At 49.5% G+C, this 23,476-nt stretch overlaps 1 protein-coding gene across 5 annotated transcripts in view; it reads right to left on the bottom strand.

The window, feature by feature from the left end:
- Positions 1-18,973, bottom strand: part of rreb1a (ras responsive element binding protein 1a) — a 36,653-nt gene extending 17,680 nt beyond the window's left edge. For 3 of the 5 annotated variants that reach the window (XM_028432457.1, XM_028432459.1, XM_028432458.1), the window contains exon 1: positions 18,126-18,973. In XM_028432457.1, the coding sequence (XP_028288258.1) occupies positions 18,126-18,165 (40 nt within the window). In that variant the 5' untranslated portion in view covers positions 18,166-18,973. Of the gene's footprint in view, positions 1-3,577; positions 3,671-18,125 lie in introns of all 5 variants that reach the window. The other 2 variants (XM_028432460.1, XM_028432461.1) reach the window with 1 other exon arrangement.
- Between the last annotated feature and the right edge of the window lie 4,503 nt (positions 18,974-23,476).

Below are 23,476 nucleotides of genomic sequence, written 5' to 3'. Positions count from 1 at the left end.
TGTTCCTGGCCATCATTCTCACACTGACACTCCCTCCTGACACACACACACAGACACACACACACAGACACACACACTGCTGACATCCTGACATTTTTGCACATCCATGCAAAGCAGGAAAAGGGTCATAGAACTGTGTGTGTGTCTGTGTGTGTGTCTGTGTGAGAGGTTTAGAGAGTTTCAGGCCTTGTAAGGACTTTTGTTTAAAGTCCTCACTTTGTGGGTCACTGTGCAGTGCTACTTCCACAGTTAGCTTTAGTGCTAACACTGCTAGCTGCAGTTTATTGTTGCATTTTAACCCCCTCTGCTCAGGAGGCAGAGAACACACGGCCATCAAACAGCTGTCAGCGTGCATCACGGACTCTGAGGCTGAGACGGGCGTTCAGACGTCCTGCTGGAGCTGCGACTTCTTCTGAAGTCAGATCTAAAGTTTGAGTGACGCTGTCAGCAGCTTACAGATGAAGGAGCGCTCTGTCAGATGTGCTCCAGGGCTCCCCCCTCAGGTCACACCGAGGTCGCTGCTTTCACGGCTCAGAGCTCCTCCGGTGCAGCACCTGTGTGAGGATGTAACCCAGTGACAGGACGGGCGGAGGGGGAGGGGACGGACGGAGGATGATGAAGACATGGATGGAAGGGGGCGGAAGGTTTCCCCGTCAGCTAAAACCCATAAATCCTCTGATGGAACAGCTGACACACGAAGTCTGCTGCAGGAGTTCCACCGCTCCATCACAATAACCCACAGAATCCCAGATTCCAAGACCTCACAACACAAACCGTCCGGAGTCAGCTTCCTTCTGCTACTAGCCTGGGTGGCTAACTAACTAGCAACTCTCCATAAGCACTTTGTGTTCGACCACAAACTGTCTGAATGTTAGCAACCTGAGCTGCAGCGGTTTCAGCCCCACAAAGACCGAGAGTCGGCGCCAAACTGACAAATGTGACACCTGCTGTAGAATCCTCCTCCTCCTCCTCCTCCTCCTCAGAGCGTCCTCCCTGGTGTCAGCTAACAGGCTGTGTTTAGCTGGAGAGCCGAGAGGATGGAGGGATGTATCGGGGGGGAGAGGAGTGGGGGAGGAGGATGCGATCCAGTCACCATATGTTGGCTATTTATTACCTCCTGCTAACTGTCGCTCTCTGCCCGTCTGCACATCTATCACTCTCTTCACCTCATTCAAAAAGAGCCCACAACATTCCTCCAGACCCAGAACACCGAGGCCAACGCCTGCCCAGCACCCGAGCGCTCTGGGAGCCTGGAAGTGTTCCAACTCACAGCACTTAGCCACAGCGCTAAAATGCATAAACCTCCAAGAATGAACTTCATTCTGCTTCTAAATCAGCACATCTGCATCACCGCTGGATTATTATATGTGCACATACACCTTTGTTCACTGAAGCCTGTGTATATTCACATAAACGTAGCTCTCGATGCTAGCTGCTCAGCTGCTACATGGATATGATGCTGCCAGCTGAAGCTAAGGAGCTAAAGCTAATCAGATTTAGCCAGCCAAGGCTAGCACAGATAATGCGGTGCCGACAGAAAACAGAAATATGAGAGATGATCTGAAGCTATGGTCAGAAGCTAATTATGCTAAAATTAGCTCAGCAAACTGAGCCACGATGCCGGCGGCTAACCTGATCAGGCCAGGTTTCCTTCATTATGAGGACTGACGGTGGGTTTGTTTGGGAAAATGTTGAAAAGTGAATGATGAGTCTGATGCTAATGTTAGCACACTGTACCAAAACTTTGAAAGACAGCGTTAGCATCTGAAGCTAATCAGACTAGATTAGCCATCTCTGCTGTATTGATGCAATACTGGTGCTAGCAGCTGAAGCTAATTAGCTTTAAGACAGCTGGATCAGGTTAGCTGCAACGCTTTCATCCAATTACTGCAGAGGCCAAGATGGCTGCTCCGTGTTCAGCAAGGTTTCAAAGTCAAAGTGTGCTTGGTCAGAAGGACGAGAGCCGAGCGGCTGCTCCTCCACACTGATCTGCACAGGAACGTGATGCTGAAGTGATCAAGCTGCAGAAACTGAAAGAACCCCCCCCCCCCGCTCCCTCTCTCTCTTTATCTCTTTCTGTTTGAGTCTCTCGACCACAACAGGAAGCTCACACTCACGAGAGTCACAAGAGAGCGCTTTGCTGCTTCCCCATGCGCAGAGTGTTCAGAGTGAGAGAGATTGATGGGTATTCTCTCTCTCTCTCTGGCTCTCCCTCCCTCCCTCTCTCCCTCCCTCCCCCTCACTCAACCCCTCCGTCTCCGTCTCCTCCCTGCCTCCATCTAACACTCAGCTGCCATTCCCCATCCTCCACCGTGGCTCCCCTCCCTCCCTCACAGCAGCAGCAGCAGCAGCGCTCTGCCCAAACTTGTTAACACACACTTATGAAGCTGCACGGCCAGAAGTATGTGGACGCCAGACACACACTGAGTGTCCTGTTCCACAGCTCGCCGCTGTGCTCAGGACTTCCTCCTCTGTGTGCGACTGAGGTGTCCACATATTTCTGCCTGTTTCTCCAGCTTTCCTCTCACTCCCTCTATCGCACATCTCATGCTGCCTCCAACTTGTGTCAAACTTCAGTATGTGAGCTGTCCTGTGTGTCTCTCTCTACCCATCCTCCCCCTCCTCCCCTCGTCTCTTGCATCATCTTGTCTTTCAGGCTCTCTGTCCGGTCGGTTTTCTGCCCTCCAGCTCAGTTACACATTTACTTCTCCCTCTCTGTGTGTGTGTGTCTGTGTGTGTGTGTGTTTGTGGAGTTTAGACCCGCCATGATAAAGTGTGCAGATAGCACTGACGGAGTGTCAGCTCCACTGTACGGCAGCATACCACAGCCGGGAGGCAGAGCGGGGGAGGGGAGTGTCTCAGCCAACCGCTGAGCAGGCTGACTGTGGAAAATGTCTGCCAGCTCTCAGCCAATCAAGACGCAGATTCCACAACTCTCACACACACACACAGACACACACACAGAGGGCCATCCTCTCCGGGTGCACCGCCTCATCCTCTCTTTGCTCCACAGTTTCAGTCTGAACCTGATCACATGATCAGAGTAAGGAAACTCTGATCATGTGATCTTTGTCAAAGTATAGATCTGAACATAAGATTATTGAAAACTATTCATGTATGTTTCATGGCCATTTGTGCAGAAATAACAAGTACAGACTAAATATGCTCCAAATTAGTCTCTTTGCATTTTTGAACATCTTTGATGACGCCTTTTCTCCCACACACACACACACACACACACACACACAGGCCGACAGCCAATCAGAGGGATGATGACCAAACGCCATGCAAGCGGAAGCAGAAACGGCTGAAACAAAGATGGCGGCCTAAGTGAGCTGCAGGTGGGGTTTCAGGAAACAGACAGAGGCGCACGAAGAGCCGTGATGGAGAGAGTCAGCCATTCACTGTCAGCTGGTCACATGACCAAGAGGCGGAGCGAGGAAGCGGCAGGTGATGCAGCGCTTACAGGTTCTGTTTAAAGCGGACGGAAGACGGCGGAGATGATCGAGGAAGAATGAAGGTGGGGGGAAGATGGGGGCGGTGATGGAGGGGTGGATGTAGGGAGGAGCATATTTACCCGTCCTTTTCGTAAAGCAACGCTCGCTCGCTCGAGTCTCGGGGCGGGAGGGGGCGGGGTTTGTTGTGTGTGTGTCTGCAACCACTGCTCACACTGCAGGGGGAGAGCACAGAGAGACAGTCAGTAACACACACACACAATTACACACACAACAACAACACAACAACACAAGGAACTAACATGTTTAACCCTCTGAGCCACAAACTGTGCCTGCTTCCTGTCACATGACCAGTCAGGGGGTCCTGATTGGTCGCTGCATGTCAGACAGATACTCTCTGAATGTTGGTCATGTGACTCCATCATGGCTTCCTGAGGATGAGGAGGGCCATGATGCATTCAGGGACCGACCATCCTCCTGTTTTCACTGGTTTACAGAAGGCTGGTGGCAGATTTTGGGTTGTAGAGGGTTAAACAACACACAACAACAAAACAGACAACTATACACATCAACACAACAGAACACAGGGATGGAACGCAACATGTCACCACCTGGACACACAGACTCTACAGCACAGAGGTCAATGTGCAGCGTCTGATAACACAGGCCCAGAGCGGCCCAGTGCATCATGGGTAACAAAGAGAAATGTGCTGTATGTAGGGCAAAGTCAGGAGCTGTGAGCGCACACACACACACACACACACAGCTGAATGAGACGTATTCATGAGTGCAAACCTGCCTCCTCCTCACAGCTCAGTTTAAACAACAGACACAAAGACCTGTGGTGGAAGCGAGGGGTTAAACTGCACACAGCTGCTGTCAGAGGACGCAAACACATGATGGAGGAAGAGACGGGCGGATAAGAGGATGCAACAGGCTGCACACCGTGGACGTATTTATGGATGGAGGGATGATGGAGAGAAGAGAGACAGAGGGAGAAAGATTAAGAGCTTAAAGGGTTGCTAAGGCTAATTAGGAGGCGGCTGAGGATGGAGGAGGAGGAGGAGGAGGAGGAGGAGGAGGAGCAGGTTAAACAGTGTCCCCACTCTAAGAAACAATGTAAATCATATTCCATCTGTAAATAAAGACAAACAGAGCGCGTCAGCTGACCGGCGGGCCGCCCCGGCCTCACAGCAGGCCTGCTGCTGTCAGTGTTAATGGTCGAGCATTATGGGAGATAAAGGAGGTGTAAGCTGATACAGGGAGGTGCCCCGGCTCCCACCTAAACCAAGATTTATCACCATGTCCCCCCCTCCACCACACAAAGCCACCGCTAAGCCAGCAGCTAATGAGCTAGCCCGCTAACTGACGTTAGCCGTGTTCAGACGGCTGCTGCAGTGTTTGTAGCTCAAACACGCCACGCGGCGTGATGAGTCTGAGTCAGTGCTCCGACACGCTGAGCCTGTTCTGCAGAGATGATTCAGATTCAGCAGAACCTTCATCCTTTTCCTTCGTTTAGTGACTCATGCTAGCAGGTTCAAACCAGTTTCCCACTTCACTGCTGCCTGGATTAACACTACAAAACACATTCATTCATATTCAACAGAATCAACCAGCTAACGCTAAAGGCAATAGCATCTTAGCGCTGCATCCTGTTTATTAAACCATTAGTAATAAAAAACTCACTGTTGGAATGACTGTTTATGCAGGTTAGCATTTAGCATTAGCTTTTAGTGTTTAACGTTAGCATCTAGCATCAGCTGTTCTTTGTTTACTTCAACTGATGGTTGTGTCATCATGGTTTCAAAGTTCATTAAAAATCATTTTTATCATGGATCTAATAGAAACAGCTGCTGTTCTGTTGTCATGAGAACCCCATTCAGGTAAAACGATGCTGCTAACACTGCAGATGTTCTGTTCCGAAGGTCCATTTAAAATCATCATACACACTGTGTGTGTGTGTTCCAGTGTATCTGGGCTAACTGGGAGTCCACAGTTAGAATGACAACGCAAAACCTGAGAGGAGTGTGTGGATGAAGCGCTGCCTCCAAACGGCCTGTAACACACGCTGATGGTAAAAATAACTGGCGGAGCAGCACAAGGAATGTGTGCGCTGAAGAATGCCGCTCTGCTTCTGGTTGACAGGCATGGACAAGTGCAGAGGGAGACAAGGGAGGAGAGGAGGAGAGGAGGAGAGGAGGAGAGGAGGGAGGAACACCTGAGCAGAGGAGAAAACAACTCAGCACTTCCTGTTTGTTGTTTAATGGACGGATAACATGCGTTAATGTGATAATACAACTAGAAAATCCTTTTAAATTCCCAGTGGTCCTTGAACACATCGTGATTATTCTAAGAGTCTGAATCATTTAACATGTTTAAAGTAAATAGAGACTCAGTCCTGTCCTCCTCAGCAGCCAGCAGGAAGCCATGATGGAGTCACATGTGAGCAGCAGTCACATGACCAACACTCAGTCAGTGATTGGCTGATCAGTGATAAACAGGCTGTAAAAACAGTTTAACATGTACAGCCTCTGCTGGTTCTCTGTGCTTTAGTGGTGATTCTGCTTTTTTAAAATCTGGACTTTTGGTTGACTGACATCATGAGGTGACCCAGCTCTACATGCTTTTTTACAGGAAGTGTGTAGTACACTGATGCAGTATAGATGGAGCTGAGGGGGGGGGGGGGGGTCCAGTGGGCGTGGAGAGGCGTTCAAGGCTACCAGACAAAAAAGGGAAGTGTGAAAAGAAGAAGGAAAACAGAAGAAGTCTTCACAGAGAGAATCCAGTCAGACCAGACGAGCCACTGCCGATCCCGCGCGCTCACTGCACTAAAGTCTGTCCTGATTGGCCGCTCGCCCACCACCCTCCATGTAACCTGACAGAGGATTGGCTGCTGCTGCCTGGCAAGCTGCCCGACTCTTGCCTCCAAGACATCAACACCTCCACCCTCTCTTCACTCTGTTGTTTTACAGCTCGCTCACCCCAGAGTGTGAGCATCCTTATCAGCAGAGAAACACACACACGAGTCAATGCATGCTGATGAACTTTGTGCTCAAGTCTCATCATGTGTTGAGTGAAAGAGAGGCCCTGACACGCCTGATGGGACCGTCAGCATGCTCCACTGTGTGTGTGTGTGTGTGTGTGTGGACACCTGTGTGTAAATCCCACCACAGTAACACATGCTGCTTGAGACTTGATGACGCAGCAGTATTACTTCCTGTGTGCGAGCACGGGCCGATTCCTCAAACCAACATGGGAACAATGAGAAAATGAAGACGGCTGCACAAACTCAGGTCAGCTGACCTCTGACGAGGAGTGTGAGGAGTGTTAGTGCGTGGGGAGTGTGTGAGCGAGTTTAACACAGGCTCATCTGATTGGGAAATAGATGTAAATCTGTGTCAGCATCATGATGGACGGCACAACACAGACGTCTTGTCTTGTGGAGCCACGCTCATATAAAAGATACTGATTAACCCCCTGGTCTCCAGAACCCCAACACAAAGAAGCATGGACTCTGAGCTCTCCAGCAGTCCTTGAATGCATCATGTGTGACCTATGGTTCAAATCTCAGCTTAAACGTCTTTACTCTACATGTCAGAGTTAAAATCTCCCTCACTCCAACATGATTCAGTAAGATCCTGTCCTCCTCAGCAATCAGCAGGAAGCCATGATGGAGTCACATGAGCAGCAGTCACATGACCAACACTCAAGAGTCTCTGTCTGATACCATGTGCAGGTCCTCTGTGCGTGTCTGTACTTGTAGCCATGATGTCCACAGAGGAGCAGGACTTCATGAGAACACACGGAGAGTTAACTATGTGATATGAGGAGGTTTAACTCTGTGGTTACTGGTGTGATCAGTGTCCACCCACAGCTCCTGTCTGAGCACAGAAACACTCATCCTGCTCGGCCTCCGTCTCTTTCCAGCTTTCTTCTGTAATTACAGACAGAGTGGTGGGGGTGGGGGAGGGAGGGGGGTCTATGGGAGTCCTTGTCAACGTGCTGAGCAGCTGTCTCACACACACACACACACACACACAGACACACACACAAACAGGTGTCAGAGACAGGCAACGACCTCTGCTCTCTCCTCTGTGAGACCTCTATTCATTCACACCACGCTAACAGATGCTAACCTGACTGAGCTGCGTGTGTGTGTGTGTGTAGTCACTTTCCTCTGGTAAGTCAGCAGATGCTAACCTGGACGACCAGCTCTCCACAGTTTCTGCCAAACACTTGTGTCGCAGCAGTGAGCAGATGCTCCTGCCTCAGATCGACCTGCTCTTCAGCAGAGATAAAGACGAGACGTTAACCTCTTCCTCTCAGAGTCTGACTGAACTTCATACAGCTGTTCACACACCTCTTCATCATCTTCTCCTTAAAGAGTCTGAAAGTTTTATCTCCAATATTTCAAACTAATGCTTGATCATACTTCCACCAGCCTCTTCCTGCTCTCCATCATCCCTACAGGGAGTCAAATACCCCCTCCTCCTCCTCCTCTTCCTCCTCCAGTTGTCTCTGTCCTCAACAAGCGACACATTCATGGTCTGCACAGCTCTCACACACACTCCTACAGCAGCTGGCTCACACACTGCCTGCTAACACAACTGGGAGTGTTTGTGCGTAAGTAACACACACACACACACACAGTGCGCATACTTGGAGGCTGACAGAAACTGATGTGTGTCAGACACACACACACAGCTGGCCACATCCATAACAGAGTGTGTCCTCTGCAGTTATCCTGCAGTCAGAAAATAAGGATGATGCCTTCAAGGACCATCAGAAAGTCTGAAGACCTCCATGTTTACAACATCCTCCTCCTCCTCCTCCTCCTCAAAGTAAAGTCTCTTTCATCACCTGAAATACTGGATGAGTGTGTTCAATACATCCAGAGCTCAAACAGGCCGAGGCGTGTCCCAGCACGCCGTGAGGCCTCCAGGCAGCACACACAGACACACACAGACACACACACAGACACACACAGACACACACTCTGTGCGGCTGAGGTGTCACACTGACTCAATCACTATAAAACTACACATTCTTAATTACGTTGCTATAAAATGTTAAAGTGTTTCTTCATCTGCACTCAGTGAGTGGAGACGAGTTACAATAACTTAACTTTGCCTACACTTCCCAGCATGCACTGCACATGAAGTCAAATGAAACTCCCTGTTCTGTATGAAGTTGAAACAATGTGAAGTCAGAGGCAGAAAGAGAGCCTCCCTCCCTCGTCATAATGGCCGCCTTTGTGTCAGAAGAATACAGCCTTCAAGTGAGAAACTCTCACACACACACACACTGACACACATTCACACGCGCACGCACACACACACACACACACACGGTCAGTTGTAATAAGATGATGCAGTTCAGCTGACGTCTGCTCGCCCTTTTTTCTTCATCTCTCATTTGACTCTCCCTCATCCTAACCCTCACCATCCCTCCTCTCCTCATTACTCCTCTCTGCACCTCCTTCTCACTGCTCCTCTCACTGCTCCTCATCGGAACCCTCAGGCTGAGGGTTCCGATCTCATACCGACAGAGCATGCTCACTGAGCTCACTCAGCAAGTGTTTTATAGCATGTTACACAGTGAGTGCAAAGGGCTTGTCAAGATAAAGCAGTTAATATGTTACTGGGGGGGGGGGGGGCTTAGATGAACCCTTAAAGTACCACTGATCTCTTTTATCCTCCATCCAGCAGCCCGCTGCTGCTTATCAACACCACAGAGATGCTGAAACAACACTGCTTCATCCGTCACTTCCTGTCTGGACAGGAAGCAGGAAGCAGGGGTGAGGAGCAGGAGGATGGGAGAGGAGGGAGGAGGGAGCAGGGTCTGTAAAGGGGCGCAAGAGGTGATGAGGATGTTAGTCTGTGAGCAAAGAGCTCAGAATCAGGGAGGGCAAGGCTTTTACTTTGAAAGGAAAGAGAGGAGATGGAGGAGGAGGAGGAGGAGGAGGAGGAGGAGGAGAGGAAACAAGGAGGCAAACATGGAGATGAGGCCAGAGGGAGGAAGAAAAAAGTGTGTGTGTGTGTGTGTGTGTGTGTGTGCAGGGCGTGGTGCTAAGGAGGACCAGGTTTCACTTGACTGAAAAGACTCAGAGCCTCTTTGTGTGTCTGCCTCCAGGGCAACTCACACACACATTTAAATACACAAAGGTTAGAGGGGTGTGTGTAGGTGTGTGTAGGTGTGTGTGTGTCCCACCACTGCAGCACTTTCCCATGGGAGGGATTATTGTTATGTTCAGCTAGCAGCTGAATGGAGTCTGGTGGGCACACCTTCTACTGCAAACCCCCTCAATACACACCTGAGACCACACCCACCACAAACACACACAGACACACACCTACCTATACATGAGACAACCCCCAACCCCTTCCCCCAAAAGACACACACTCACATCCCCCATTCAACAGCACACACCATCCAAACTACAGCTCCATTTTAAAATAAACTATTTTGACCACAGCAATAATAAGTTAGTTACTCAATAAGGTGATTGACAGTTTACTATTGTTCTGATCAGCAGAAGAATCATTTATCAACACTGATCAGCAAAGTATGTCAGGAAGAGTCTGAGGACATCTTATCCAGTGTTTGTGGACATTTTGTCTGTAAATGGAAGACAGACTCTCTGAACCCTCACCCACTGAACTGCACTGACAAAGGAGGAGGAGGAGGAGGAGGAGGAAGAAGAGGAGGAGGAAGAAGAGGAGGAGGAAGAAGAGGAGGAAGAAGAGGAGGAGGAGAAGGAGGAGGAGGATGAGGAGGGAGAAGAGGAAGTTATTGATAAAGTCTGGACAGAAAAAGTGTGTACGTGTGTCTGTGTGTGTGAGATAATATTTGAGGGTGGAGTCAAAACCGCATCTCCATTCTGATGACAGAACAGAGTGTGTGTGATGTGTGTGTCATCATGACAACATGATGCTGCAGTGTGTGAGTGTGTAAGGGCAGGGCTCACACAACGTGTAATTATTGCATGATGCATCCATATGTGTGTGTGTGTGTGTGTGTGTGTGTAATCCCTGGAATCCTCCGATGGTGTAACGGACCAGTGTGTGTGTGTGTGAGTGACCATGTTATCTAAAGAATTCTGTTCTTTAGACTGTGTGTGTCTGAGTGTGTCATCAGGAACACTGAAGAAGAGGAGGTCAGATGAAGAAGAAAGACATCACTTGTCCCCCCTCCCCCTCCCCCTCCCATCACATGTTGTCATGTGTGTGTTTGTGGGTCAAAGACAAAAAAGGACAGTCAGGGGCCATGTTGGCTGCACAGTTACCACGGCAACGAGGTGTGTCCACTGTTGACAGAACAAACAATGGTACCTGTTCAGAGGAGGGAGGGGCCTGTGTGTGTGTCAGATTACAGCTAACAGTCAGATTAACAGGGATTATACAGGTCTGCTCTGTTGGCTCCATTCACACACACACACACACACACACACACAGAATGGTACAGTGAAAGGAAACAAGAGCACAAAGAAAGGAGGAAAGGAAAGGAAACGAGGGGAGAAACGACAAGAAAGGTACAAGACAAGAAAACAAGGAAGGAAAGGAAGTAAGGAGAGTTCAGGTAAAGGGGGGGGGGCAAGGACACAAAACAAGGAAAGAAGACAATGAGAAGAGAGGACACAAGGAAGGATAGAAAGGAGATGAAATAAGGTGTAAGGAAGCAATGAGAGGAAGCAAGGAATGAATCCACACACACACACACCCCTGACCGATTAGCAGTGATTGCGGTTAAAACTCTTGGACTTCTGTTGATTTACCCGCCACTCTTATTTGCATGCTCGCTCGCCCGCTCGCTCGCTCTCCTTCCCGCCCTCCCCGTCCAATCCTCAGCAGCCAGCTGACAAAACTGTTTAGTCAGCAAGTAAGGTGAGCGGGGAGGCGGAGGGCGAGTGAGCTTCAGACAAAGACAGAGGGGGAGAGAGAGAGAGAGAGAGAGAGAGAGGCTGTGCTGGCAGGCTCCATCAGTTAACTCTTTCCTCCCCGGCAGTAAGCGTCCTGCTGACATCACCACCACCGTCTCCATATCTTACACCAAGCCCCGTCAACGTTTGGACTGCAAGGCATCAACACAGCAGACACTGTTTCCTCCTGTGACAGCAGCATCAGCAGACCCTTCATAAACACAGGAAGACTCCACCTTCCTCCAACAGCAGACTCCATTTAACACCATCTGCTTCTAACCATCCAGGCCTCAGTGAGCAGCAGGCCTGGTGTTTTGTTGTAGCTCAAATTCCTCAAACATCAGGCTGAAGGTGTGTTTGGGCTGATGGAGGGATGGATGGGTGGAGGAGGGGTGGAGGAGTGAAATGCTTCTCACTCGTATGTAGGACAGACCTGTTGTATGGGATGCCAGCACCTCTGTGTGTGTGTGTGTGTCTGGGTGTGGTGAGACTGTCTTGCTGATAAGCAGCTTGTGGAACTAACTACCACTGCATGGTGTGTGTGTGTGTGTGTGTGAGCCATCACACACACACACACACACACACACAGACACACACACAGCCACCTTCACCCTGTTCGCAGCAAATAAAGCCGTATTTACTGCGAGTCCAAAGTCCGAGCGCCTCGACTGTGAAAGAATGTCACAACCAACAGAGGAGGGGAGGAGGGGGAGGAGCTGAGGAGATGAAAGGTTTGAGGAGGAGGAAGAGGAGGAGGAGGAGGAGGATGCTCACAGAAGCTTATCTAGGATTTTATGATTTTATATGTTAAACACTAACCTGCTGTTGAACGTGTTTAGAGGAGCAGCTCCACAACTTTAACCTACAGAGTTAGCTTAGCTTAGCACAGGTACCAATAAAGTTCACCCACTGCTAACAGAAGCTAACCGCTAATTCACCAACTTTGGTAGAATGTAAACCAAAACGTGCTGAAGCTGCTCAAGACGTTTAAGTGTCTTTTTACTAACCAGCATCTGCGTCCAAACTTCCCTGTTTTAAATAACCTTTCTGTTTTTACTCTAAACTCACCACAAGAGAGAGAGAGGAAGAGGAGAAGAAGAACAGTAGCAGCAGCAGGAGGAGGAGGAGGAGGAGGAGGAGGGGTTAACAGGAAGTGAAGCAGCCTCTCGTCAGGAGAGCAGAGGAGGAGATGGAGGAAGTGGAGAAACAATAGCTCTCTCTCTGTGAGCGGTTGGTCCATGTGAAGCCTTTATTATCAGACAGCGTTACATAACTGTCAGACATGTTGTTCATCCTCACAGCTTCCAGGAACGTTTCAACAGCGCCCCAAAAACCAGCAGAAAGCACAACAACACGGCGAGGCGTGTGAGGAGAGCGGAGCAGGAGCTCAGGACCGGACCAATGTCAGCATCCTCTAGAAAGAACCGGCAGCAGGTCCAGGTTTAGAGGCGGTAAACTCCAGCAGGCTTATCTGTGACTGTGACAACCACATCAGGCCAAGGCCGGCTGGCAACAGGACACAGCGCTCTGAGGCTTGAACTGGTCCTGTTTATTCTACAGCACAGTTAACAAAAAAACAATATTTTTAATGGTTTAAAACAGTTAGAGCATCACTGAGCTCAGCAACTCCTCCACGTCTCTGCCTCTAGCTCTGCAGACCCAGCCTGCTCCTCCTCCTGACCCACTGTCCATTAAGAAACACAGCGTTTCACAGTTTAACCTCTCAAAGACCACCGTCACAGGCCGAGTGTGAGCAGACACAAGATGACAGAGTCCTAAAGATTCAAATCTGATTCCTCCATGTGAAGCAGCAGCGAGCTGAGCAAACAGAAGCACTGGAGCTAACTATAGCATGCTCACTGCTATATACAGACAGAGGTCTGTGTGTGTGTGTGTGTGTGATACCAGGCCCACAGAAACACATTTTCATGGGAGGAGACCCATCAAATGACACACTAAACTCTGTGTGTGTGTGTGTGTCCTGCTTTAGCTCTATTCATCCCACTTCTCAAATGACACTCTTCATGTCTGTGTCGCCCCTCAGACCTCGCAGGGTAATCGATCAGTTTGTTAGTAACAGCTGATCACCGCCTGAATACTTATATGGAAGTTCCACCGCTTCATTTAAAATGATTGGAGTCTACATAAAAACATTTCAGATCTGGTCATATGAGGAGCTGAAATCATTCATTGATTAATCATGTGTCATGTGACACATGATTAATCAATGAATTTAAAGACCCCTCAGAGGCTCAGAGGTTCTACAGAGAGGACAAAGACCTACAACCACAAGAACAAGACCACCACCAACCCACCACACAACAACCTGTTCAAGTCTGTACACGAGTCAGACGGCACATCAGACCTGGTGGAGGAGTAGGAGGAGGAGGAGGAAGGGGGGTGATGGGCCATTTGGTCCAGGCGGAGGTGTTTAACTCCGACCCATCCCCCACCCCCACCCCCTCCCTCCATCTTCCTCCTTGCACCACATCTCTGTGTCTCCATCCACGCCATCACAGCCCTCCCCCACACCAACCAGAAACAACCTCCTCCACCCTGAGACAGGCCACCATCTTTGTTCCTGAGCAGGCAGTTTTAAACTGAGGACCAAAGTTAGAGCTAACAACAATAACACAAAGTACCACACAAACCTGCCTAACAACTCAACAACAGATGCTTTCAACTTTTGACAGTCAGTCTGGTAAAGACATGAAGGTGCAGAAGATGAGGAGGAGACCTCCTCCTCCTCCTCACACCTTTCTGAAGTGTATGTTAACCCCTCCTCCTCCTTCTCCTGTCGGTTGGTCGGTCGGGGGATGGAACTTAATCTTATCTAAAAAAAGGCCGGTCTGCGACTCTATAAATAGAGGCCGGGCACAGAGAGAGAAACTCTGCAGCGCTCTGATTGGCTGTCAGACATCTTGTATCTCACTGATACACTCTCAGCATCAAGGAGCGTTTAACGGCTAAAGATCATCGCCTGTTGAGTGCGTTACAATTACAGCTCATCATGTGACTGTGGGAATCAATAGAGAGGGTGTGTGTGTGTGTGTGTGTGTGTGTGTGTGTGTGTGTTAATGTGGAGACAGCATCAGTCTCTGAGGGAGGACGGCAGCTTTTAATTAGCTGCTTCACTTCTGTCCCTGTGGACATAGACGTCCCACTGAAACTCCCCATTAACCCGCCCATTCACAGTGTTTACACACACACACACACACACATGACTGCTGTGTAATTATCACACACATTAGTGGCATCAATGGCACACACACTGTTAATAAGCTAGTGTTTGAAGCTCAGGTACAGCTGATCAGCTGGTAATAAAGTCTGTTTTAATGTTTGTAGCGTTTCCTTAAAATAATAATAATAATATTTATATAATCATACTGGATTTAATTAATTTTAGTTATAACCTATATTTTATTATTTGATGTTATTAACTTAGTTATGTGTAAATTTAATTTAACATATTAAATAAAGTCTCCAACATTTGTTTAAAGCGAGGCGGCAGCGGCGTGGAGATACGGTGGAGTCACAGTCGGTTGGAATCACTCCTCCACCTGCAGAAGCATCCCTCCCTTCATGCTGCATCATGCCTTTACATGACTGTGACTGCAGGCTGTGCGTGTGTGTGTGTGTGATCTCAGCAAGAGCACCCACAATGGAAGACATCAGTCACAACAACACAACACACCCTTTGTGTGTGTGTGTGTGTGTGGGTGTGTGTGTCACTGGCCTTAAGCAGCATCTTAAGATGTCCACCACAGAAGGAGAAACAGGAGGAGGTGTCATGGCCGCCTGTGACACATCACTGCCATTAAAATTATTAACGTCTGTTCATCAATGAGCTGAGCTCGACAAAGCTTCTACTTCCTGTTGCATCACGACAGGATTTCCTGCGATTACTTTCACATCAGTGTGTGTCTGGATTTATGCAGATTACAGTTTGGATCAATAACTAATGATCATTGATAACTTGATAACTCTTTTCATTGTGTGCTGAAGGCCTCCTCCCTCCCCTCATCGCAGCCGCTGCTGCCGAGGAGTTCAAGTTTTCCCCTCAACAAGAAGAAGAGCTCATCCATGGGGGAGAGAGGGAGAGAGAGAGAGAGAGAGAGAGAGAGAGGGAGAGAGAGATCAGCTCCTGTCGCCGAGGGCCCAGCTCGGCCTCAGTGTTGAATTTCGTAATGGAATGCTAACTGCTCATCCGGATCTCTCCTCCTCCTGACAGAGAGAGGAGGAGGAGGAGGAGGAGGACCAAACAGCACAGACGAGGTATCATCACAGGAAAACTTCCAACACAGAGCAGGATGCTGCTTTAAAGCTGCAGATGCTCCGTAAAGTAAAGTCTCTGCTCTGTGACTAAACATCGGTGTGTTTCACCGACGCAGCCGATGACGCACAGAGCGCTGAACGCTGCTGCGACGCCACGGGAGGTAAAACCATCAGGAAACTCAAGACTGACACACACGGAGCGGCTTCAGAGTGTCGCCACCGCTCTGCTCTCACATGTTCAATCACCTCAGCAGCAGCAGGTGGTTCAAATCAACATGAATTCATAAAAACCTTCACTGAACACAGCAGCACACACACACACACACACACACTGCTAAAGTCTGCACAAAACATACAAATAAAACACCCATAACAACCCCTCTTCACACCCAGCTTATTATACAGGAGATTAACACTAAATAATCTAATCTGATAGTGCTGCTGAGGAGGTCTGTGTTCGACCACACAGTCACACTGATGACTGTTTACTGGTGGTGCTGATGGTGTAGTCATGTGACCATGCTGTAGCTGGTTTATAGCGTAGCATTAGCTGTTAGCTTCTGGTGATCATATTCAGGCTTCATCCTGCTGAACTACACCTGAGAGGATCAATACTTGTATTGGTTTAATACCAAAACACAGTGGAGGAATCCTATTGGCCCATGAGATGTGCACTTCCTGATTGGACTACAAAAACACGTCATCCCTGCTGCGCTGTTTACACGCTGTTCTGTCTCAGCGGCGGAACTGCTCATGTGTGAAGGTGAAGCGTGTTTGTATGTTTTAAAGTTTCAGCGAGAGAGAGAGAGAGAGAGGTGGAGAGACACCGAGCTGACACGGAGAGAGGGAGAGAGAGAGAGAGAGAATCCCTAGCAACCATTATCTACAGCCGGTTCAGCCCTGAGGAGGAGGAGGAGGAGGAGGAGGAGGAACTCATCAGTCCTCTCCTCTCCCTCTGCAGCGACTCCGACCGTCAATCATTGACCCGGGCCACCGATAACCGGGTCCAACTGACACCGTAAAAGCACATTACTGTAGTTATTTAACAGCCCGACCAGCATCCTCACACCGTGTACCAACACGACCGAAGCCGAGGCTAACGGCTAACCAAGCGGCTAAAAAGTTCACAAAGTCGACGGCCGGAGGCTGGAGGCCGGTTCACGAGTAGAACCAGCACCGAGTTCTGGTTTAAAATGGAAGTTAAAGCGGTGGATGATGTCGAAAGAGAGAAAAGAGAGAGGCGAAGGAGGGGGGAGGAGGTGGAGGAGGAGGAGGAGGAGGTGGATGCAACAGGCGTCACGTCGATGCTGCCGCTGCCGCTGCATGCAGCGCGGAACCGCAGACGGCGGAGGAGAAAAGTCTCCCGAAGGAGACGGAAAGTCGCCAAACAGCCACAAAAGTGTCACCCGCCGCACGGCACGGGGCCACCGGCCGCCGCGGAGCCGCGCCGCGCCGCCCGGTGGATGAACAGGGGTCACTTTCTGACTAAATATGTCTGAGCAAGGTCACCGCAGCGGCGTCAGGCCGGCGGCAGCTAGCAAGGATGCTACCGGAAGTCAGGCGACAGGACTCCAAAATAAAACATAAAGTAAACGTTTAACCTTGTAAAGTTCACTCAAGACTGACTCGGACTTGTAACTTACTTCATGTGGGTTTAAGCATTGAAATAAATATGTGCACTCATATAAAAGTGAGTTTTCTGATGCTCTGCTGCCATGAATATTAAAGGTACTGAGCACAAACATCAGTAACACGGTAGCACAACACTACAAAGCAGAACACCACACACACAACAGCAAACACTGAGTTTGAACCCACAAACTCCGACTTTAACCACTCATTAAAACCTCGACCAGCTCCACTGTCTTTAAAGACACCTTCCGTGTCCGCGAGGCTAGCTATCGTGCTAACTCCTCGCACCGCATCAACAGGTGGTTTTACTTCGAAGGGGCGGACAGGAAGCGGAGCGGCTAGCTGCCGTTAGCTTGCCACCTGGTGTCTGGTAGCTTTACACATGGCCACTAGCAGCGAGGCTCCGACCAAAGTGCACCCGAGATATGGATGCTCGGCTCCGGCAGCGAGCAGACTTTGAACCCCCCCCCCCCTCCTCTCGCCCTCCCCCCCTCCCCCGGTGCTAACCCGCGGCACGGCAGCCCGCGGCGTGCACGCGGGTGATAACGTTGCACAAAAAGTGGAAAAAACACAACAGTCGGTGATAATTAGCTGAAGTTTGCTAAATGAGGAAGAGACACGGGCTGAATTCCACCGCTTGGATGCGCATCAAACTAGGAAGCAACACGGAGAGGAGAGAAAAAAAACGAGGATCCCTCCCTCACCGTGTCCACATCTCCGCTCAAACTTCCCCGTAACAGCCGCAACAAGTCCCAACTTCCCCCAGAACCGAGCCCGACATGTCAGAGAGCGCACACACACAGAAAGCTCCACACACAGCGATGGAGAGGCTGAGGCAGACTTACGCTTCACTTTGTTGGGGTTGGGCTGCTTGCGCCGAGACATCGTGGCGAGGATGATGATGGTGGTTGTGGTCGGGGGCGATGATGATGATGATGATGGTGGTGGTGGTGGATGGAAAAAAAGGGGGATGAAGAAAAAAGAAGAGAGAGAGAGAGGCTGCAAACTTGCTCCGGTGAGGAGAAGAATCAAAATGGCGTTTCCGAAGGGATGTGCAAACTTGGACAAACTTTACTCCGGCTTCTCCTCCTCCCTCCCCTCCCCTCCCCGCTCTCCTCCACCTCCTCCTCCTCCTACTCTGCTTCTCTTCCTCCCTCCCCGTCGCTCTCCTCTCCCGGAGGAAAATAAAAACTCGAGGAAAGGAGTCGTCGAGAGGAAAAAGCAGCGGCGGAGATGTGTTTTCTTTTTAATTCCTGTCCGGACTCGGGACTCCGGGCTCCGTCCCCTCTCTCTCCCCCTCTCTCTCTCGGTGTCTCTCTCCCTCTAAACCTGATAAGTAAAGCTCATCACGTGTTTTCTCTCCAGTCTCCAAGGGGACGTGGCCACCAAGCATCTCTGTCTTTTACGCACAGCCGGACGTTACTGGATCCTTCTTCTTGTGATGGAGCAGGAAATGATCCCGCTCAGCTTCACCTCTCAGCCCCACGACCACAAACTGCCTTTAAAAGTAGCAGCAACATGTCCACGCTACACCCACGGCACGGTTCACTCATCAGCACGTTAGATTTCCGCTCTGAGCAACAACATGAAGTCTTTAAAGGACTTTTAGTTGCTCGCTGCAGCTTCTACCTGCAGCCACACACACCAGCTCAAGTTGCTTTAGACACTAACTCCACCAGCGGGCTCTCAGACCTCCACCTGCGCCGTCATTTCAGACACAAAGTGCAGCTTATGGTGGAGTTGAGGGAGTTTAAAGATAAGAAACCATCAGACAGGCTGCACAGGCAGCCGCGGCACGTCTCGCGGGGTTTGCAGGGTGACGTATCGCGGGATTTGGAGAGAGGATGCCTGGGGGGGGGGGGTGCCTCTGTTTCCAGGGAGGTGTTGGTAAAGCAATCAGCTCTGTCCTCCACACATCAGCAGCACAGGAAGTCTGCGGAGTTCAGGATGAAAGAGGAACTTCTGATGAATAATGCAACAAGTTAACAACAAGTTAACCCTTCAGACCGACTGTCATCATCAACATGCAGGAGTTAAAGTCATCAACCATGATCAGTATTAGACCTTACTCATACAAATACATACAGACCATAACTCCATACATAAGCTCCAAAAACATGTGATGTCATTTCCTAATTCCTAATTTAATCCATATAAAAACATTTTTATTTTTAAAGTAATATAATTTGAGAAAATAAAGAATTTCCACTTTCAGCTTTAAAAAAGACAAAAAATAAAGACAGTATAAAGTCATTCCATCAACGATCCAAACATTCAAAATATAAAATATAAAAAACTAAGCTTTAAATTCATTCTTAAATCCAAACAAAAAGTTCTTATTAAATGTTGTGTGATGTAAAAAGTACGTTTAAAATCAGACATGAAAGCACAAATTCAATTCCAAATCCTCCAAAAATAAAAAGTGAAATATAAACAGGAAACAAATAAAACAACATGAACAGAAACAAAAACACTGATCACTGAAAGTGAAGCTGCAGCGCTGTGAAGGGAAGACGACTTCCTGTCTGATCAACAGCACTTGTTGATCATCAGTGATGAAGGAGAGTGTGTGTGTGTGTGTGTGTGTGTGTGTGTGTGTCTGTGTGTGTGTGTGTGTGTGTCTGTGTGAGTGAGAGCCTCCACTCCTCGCTCGCTGCCGTCAGGTTCCTCTCCCACATTCCAGTCCTCCATCTCCAGATACAGACCCCTCCCCCTCCTCCCCCCCCCTCCCCCTCCTCCTCCCATCATCCCCTGCTGGAGAGAGGAGCACACAGGCATCTCTCCTCCCATCACACCCTCCTCCCCCTCCTCCCCTGCAGGCGGCTGCAGCGGAGCAGGAAGAGCCTCTCTCCGGGCTGGTTGGGCCTGTTGCTGATGAAGGATCTGGGTGTTTCCAGCAGTTTGGTTTCCAGTCAGATCCCTGCAGTCAGACATTTTGAGAGTGTCACAGATTCAGATGGAAACCTCACGAGGCGCGTCTGAGCGCCGCAGCTGCTGGACGGCGTGAAACAACCTGTCTAAGAGTTTTCCTGCAGTGGAAACAGAGGAGCGCCGTGCACGGACGGTTGGGAAGGACAGCGCTGTTCCACATCAGGAGAGTGTCGGGGGAAGGGGTGTTCTGCACCGTCTGACAGGCTGAGCCATGAATCCTGTTTGAGAAGTGAGAGTCTGAAGCCGACCTGCCCCTCAGCTTCCTCTGGGCCTGGGAGAATGTTCTGGAAGCTCTGCTCTTTGTTTCCAGAGGAGCTGAAGGTGGTGGCACTGCAGGAACTCCGGCTGAAGGGAGGCGGCACCATCAGTGACCCCCTGACCCACCTGTTAGGCTCTGTTCTGGACTCGACCTGCAGCTTTTAAAGCCAATAACGCCCCCCAGAAACGTCTGTAACAGGAACTACAGGACAGATCTGCTGGGACCATGTTCAAACAAACCGACCCCTCTGAAGGCAGCTCGGCAGTTCCTTTGGTCAAAGACCAGCAGTAATATAAATGAAGGAAGAGGCGTTCTTCCACTGCAGGACTGGCTACCTAATTAACCCATTAATCACTTCTTTGGTCCTGATCTCTGGCCTGATCCCACCACTGAATCCAACAGAACCTGTGAAACCTGTGGCAAAGCACCTCCAGCCATTGTTTACCTTATTTTCCACTTGGCGCCACCTTCAGGACAGAAAAAAAGCACACACACACACACAAACACACACTGAACTGAACTGACAGCGATCATGTGTGCAGAGTTCAAACCTCCTGAAGAGTCGGATAATGAGACAGAGACAGATCAGTGTTGACAGATGAAATAAAGCTCAACTGAAGACACACACACACACACAGGCTGATAACAACATTACATCACTAATCCAATCACTGATTTTCACATCAACCACCACTTCTCAATTCAAATTAAACTGTAGAGATACAACGAAACAACACAAACACACACACACACTGTGTACTTTCTTGTGTAGTTGTGTTGTTTTGTTGTTAGCTTCAGTCCAGCAGCACTGGTGTTCACTTCAAAACAAACACATCATGATGTTCAGTGCTTACTACAGAAACCTCAGCAAGCTAACATGCTAATGTGAAAGCTAATTTATTTTTAACACCAGCAGCTGTGGCTTAACATGGAGGAACCCTTTGTGACATCATCCCTAGGTTTCAACCTCTAGTCAGCAGCAGCTAATGCTACATCCATATATGGGCAAAGAGGCGGAGCCTGCTAAGGGTGATGTACGCAAACAGTTAACAACCAACCAGAGACCAAAACAGGCTTTACAGGTAAACATGTTTATTTGTGCTGTAAGGGTTTACAATGGTGGTGGTGGTGGTGGTGGTGGTGGTGGTGGGAGGGGGGGGGGGGCTCACTTTAGAAGGCAGCCACCAAGTGGACACTGGAAGAACTGCAGATTTTAATCAAGTTATTCATATATACAAATAGAGACACAGGAGACATCTGTTTGTGTTTAACTTTTCCAAGCTTGTTGCTAACTTGCTGTTGAGGATCCTCAGTCCTCCAGGTCATTTTCATTCAAAGGGTTAAACCTTGAACCTGCTGCACACTTTAACGTCTGACAAAAACACATGAAACTTGAAAAAGTTGAACTCTGCTGCTGCATCCAGCCTGAAACCCCGAGCCGCAGAGGAGGGACTGTGATGTTATTTATTGGACTGTAACCATGGAGCTGTTGCCAAGGAACGAACCATCGCCAACAAAAGGGTGGATTCATCCATTCATCCAGCAGAGAGCAAGAGGAGGAGGAGGAAAGGCATCCCTGAACTCAGCTCGGAGAGGAGATCTGGGCTGGAGGCTTTCCCAGCACCACCACTACCAGTTGACACAGTTGTTGTTGATGAAACTTTACACAGTGCTCCTCCTCCCCCTCCTCCCGCTGTCTTCATTGGAGTGCTGTCCGGACAGGCAGGCAGTCACATGAAGCCAACACCTGTCGGCAGTGTGGGGGATGACGAGCACATGCTGCTCCGTCTCACACTGTTTCCCAACCAGCTTCAAAAACACATGTTCACCTCCGCGCTGTGTGTGCTGCAGCCGCCGGAGAAGTCCAGCGAGATGCAACAAGGACATGTGGCCTGAAGTCAGAGGGGGGAGGGGGCGCGGGAGGGAGCAGAGAGCAGGGAGGAGGGGGAGAAAAACCGGTTTCCAATGGTGACGGATGATTTGTAGGTAACAGTTGTTTGCCTTGCAGCCTGAGGCCTGCCCCGCTCTGCCAGCAGCAGCAGGTCTGAGAGCCAAAACCCATCCGCTCTTACAGCCCTACACCTGCACAGAGACGCAGGGCAGGGCGGCCATGTTCCTCTCTGCTGCTGCTCCCACTCTGCTGATCTACTGATCACCTACAAAGATGTGTTTCCTGAAGGAGTCCACAGAGCCACAGACCGATGGACTGGTCCTCCTGTGGTGGATCTTCAATCTAAAACATCTAAAACATCCATCACAACTAAGAGGAGGCAGCAATGTCAGGATGAACCAACCAACAACAGCCTGAAACAGGAAGCTAACTGAAAAGCTGCAGTTCCTCAAGTGGCCACCTGGTGGCTTGTTCCATAAAGCTCAGTCCCTTCAGGCCTCCATGTTTACATTCTGATACAGAAGAAGAAGAAGAAGAAGACAGCAGACTAGCAGAGCTGGAGGAGGATGAAGATGATGAAGAGGTTCTCTTTAGGAGTGGTGAGGATGGACGGGTTTAGGGCGAGCCCATCAGAGGGACGGCTCAGGTGGGCTGGTTGTCATACTGGTGGAAGGATGCTGGAAGAGGACAGAGAGGAGACACGTGGATGCTGAGAGAGGACATCAGGTCAGATGATCATCGATCTATAATCAGCTTGAGTTGTAGAGGATCCATCAGTGCTCCCTGATGTCTGAACTCTATTTCTCTGACACCACTTAGCACCCTGCTAACAGCTGTTAGCTTCTGGTTGTACTGAAACATTCAGGCTGGGGAATGTGACAGGAAGAGGCCTCACAAGTAGCAAGGAACCAGAGTGTGTGTGTGAGTGTGTGTGTGTGTGTGAGTGTGTGTGAGTGTGTGTGTGTGTGAGTCAGACTTATCTGGACGGACCTGTTTTGTGATGCACAGAATGCATATCAGATACAGTTGGGGGGGGGGGGGGGGGGGGCACCGATACCTGCAAAGACACACACACACATACACACACACACACCATGAGAATGTGGTTTGACTGG

This window comes from Parambassis ranga, chromosome 20 (assembly GCF_900634625.1).
Source record: "Parambassis ranga chromosome 20, fParRan2.1, whole genome shotgun sequence".
Lineage (NCBI taxonomy): Eukaryota > Metazoa > Chordata > Actinopteri > Ambassidae > Parambassis > Parambassis ranga.
Note: the sequence above shows the minus strand (reverse complement) of the source record. Positions and strands in the feature narration are given on the sequence as shown.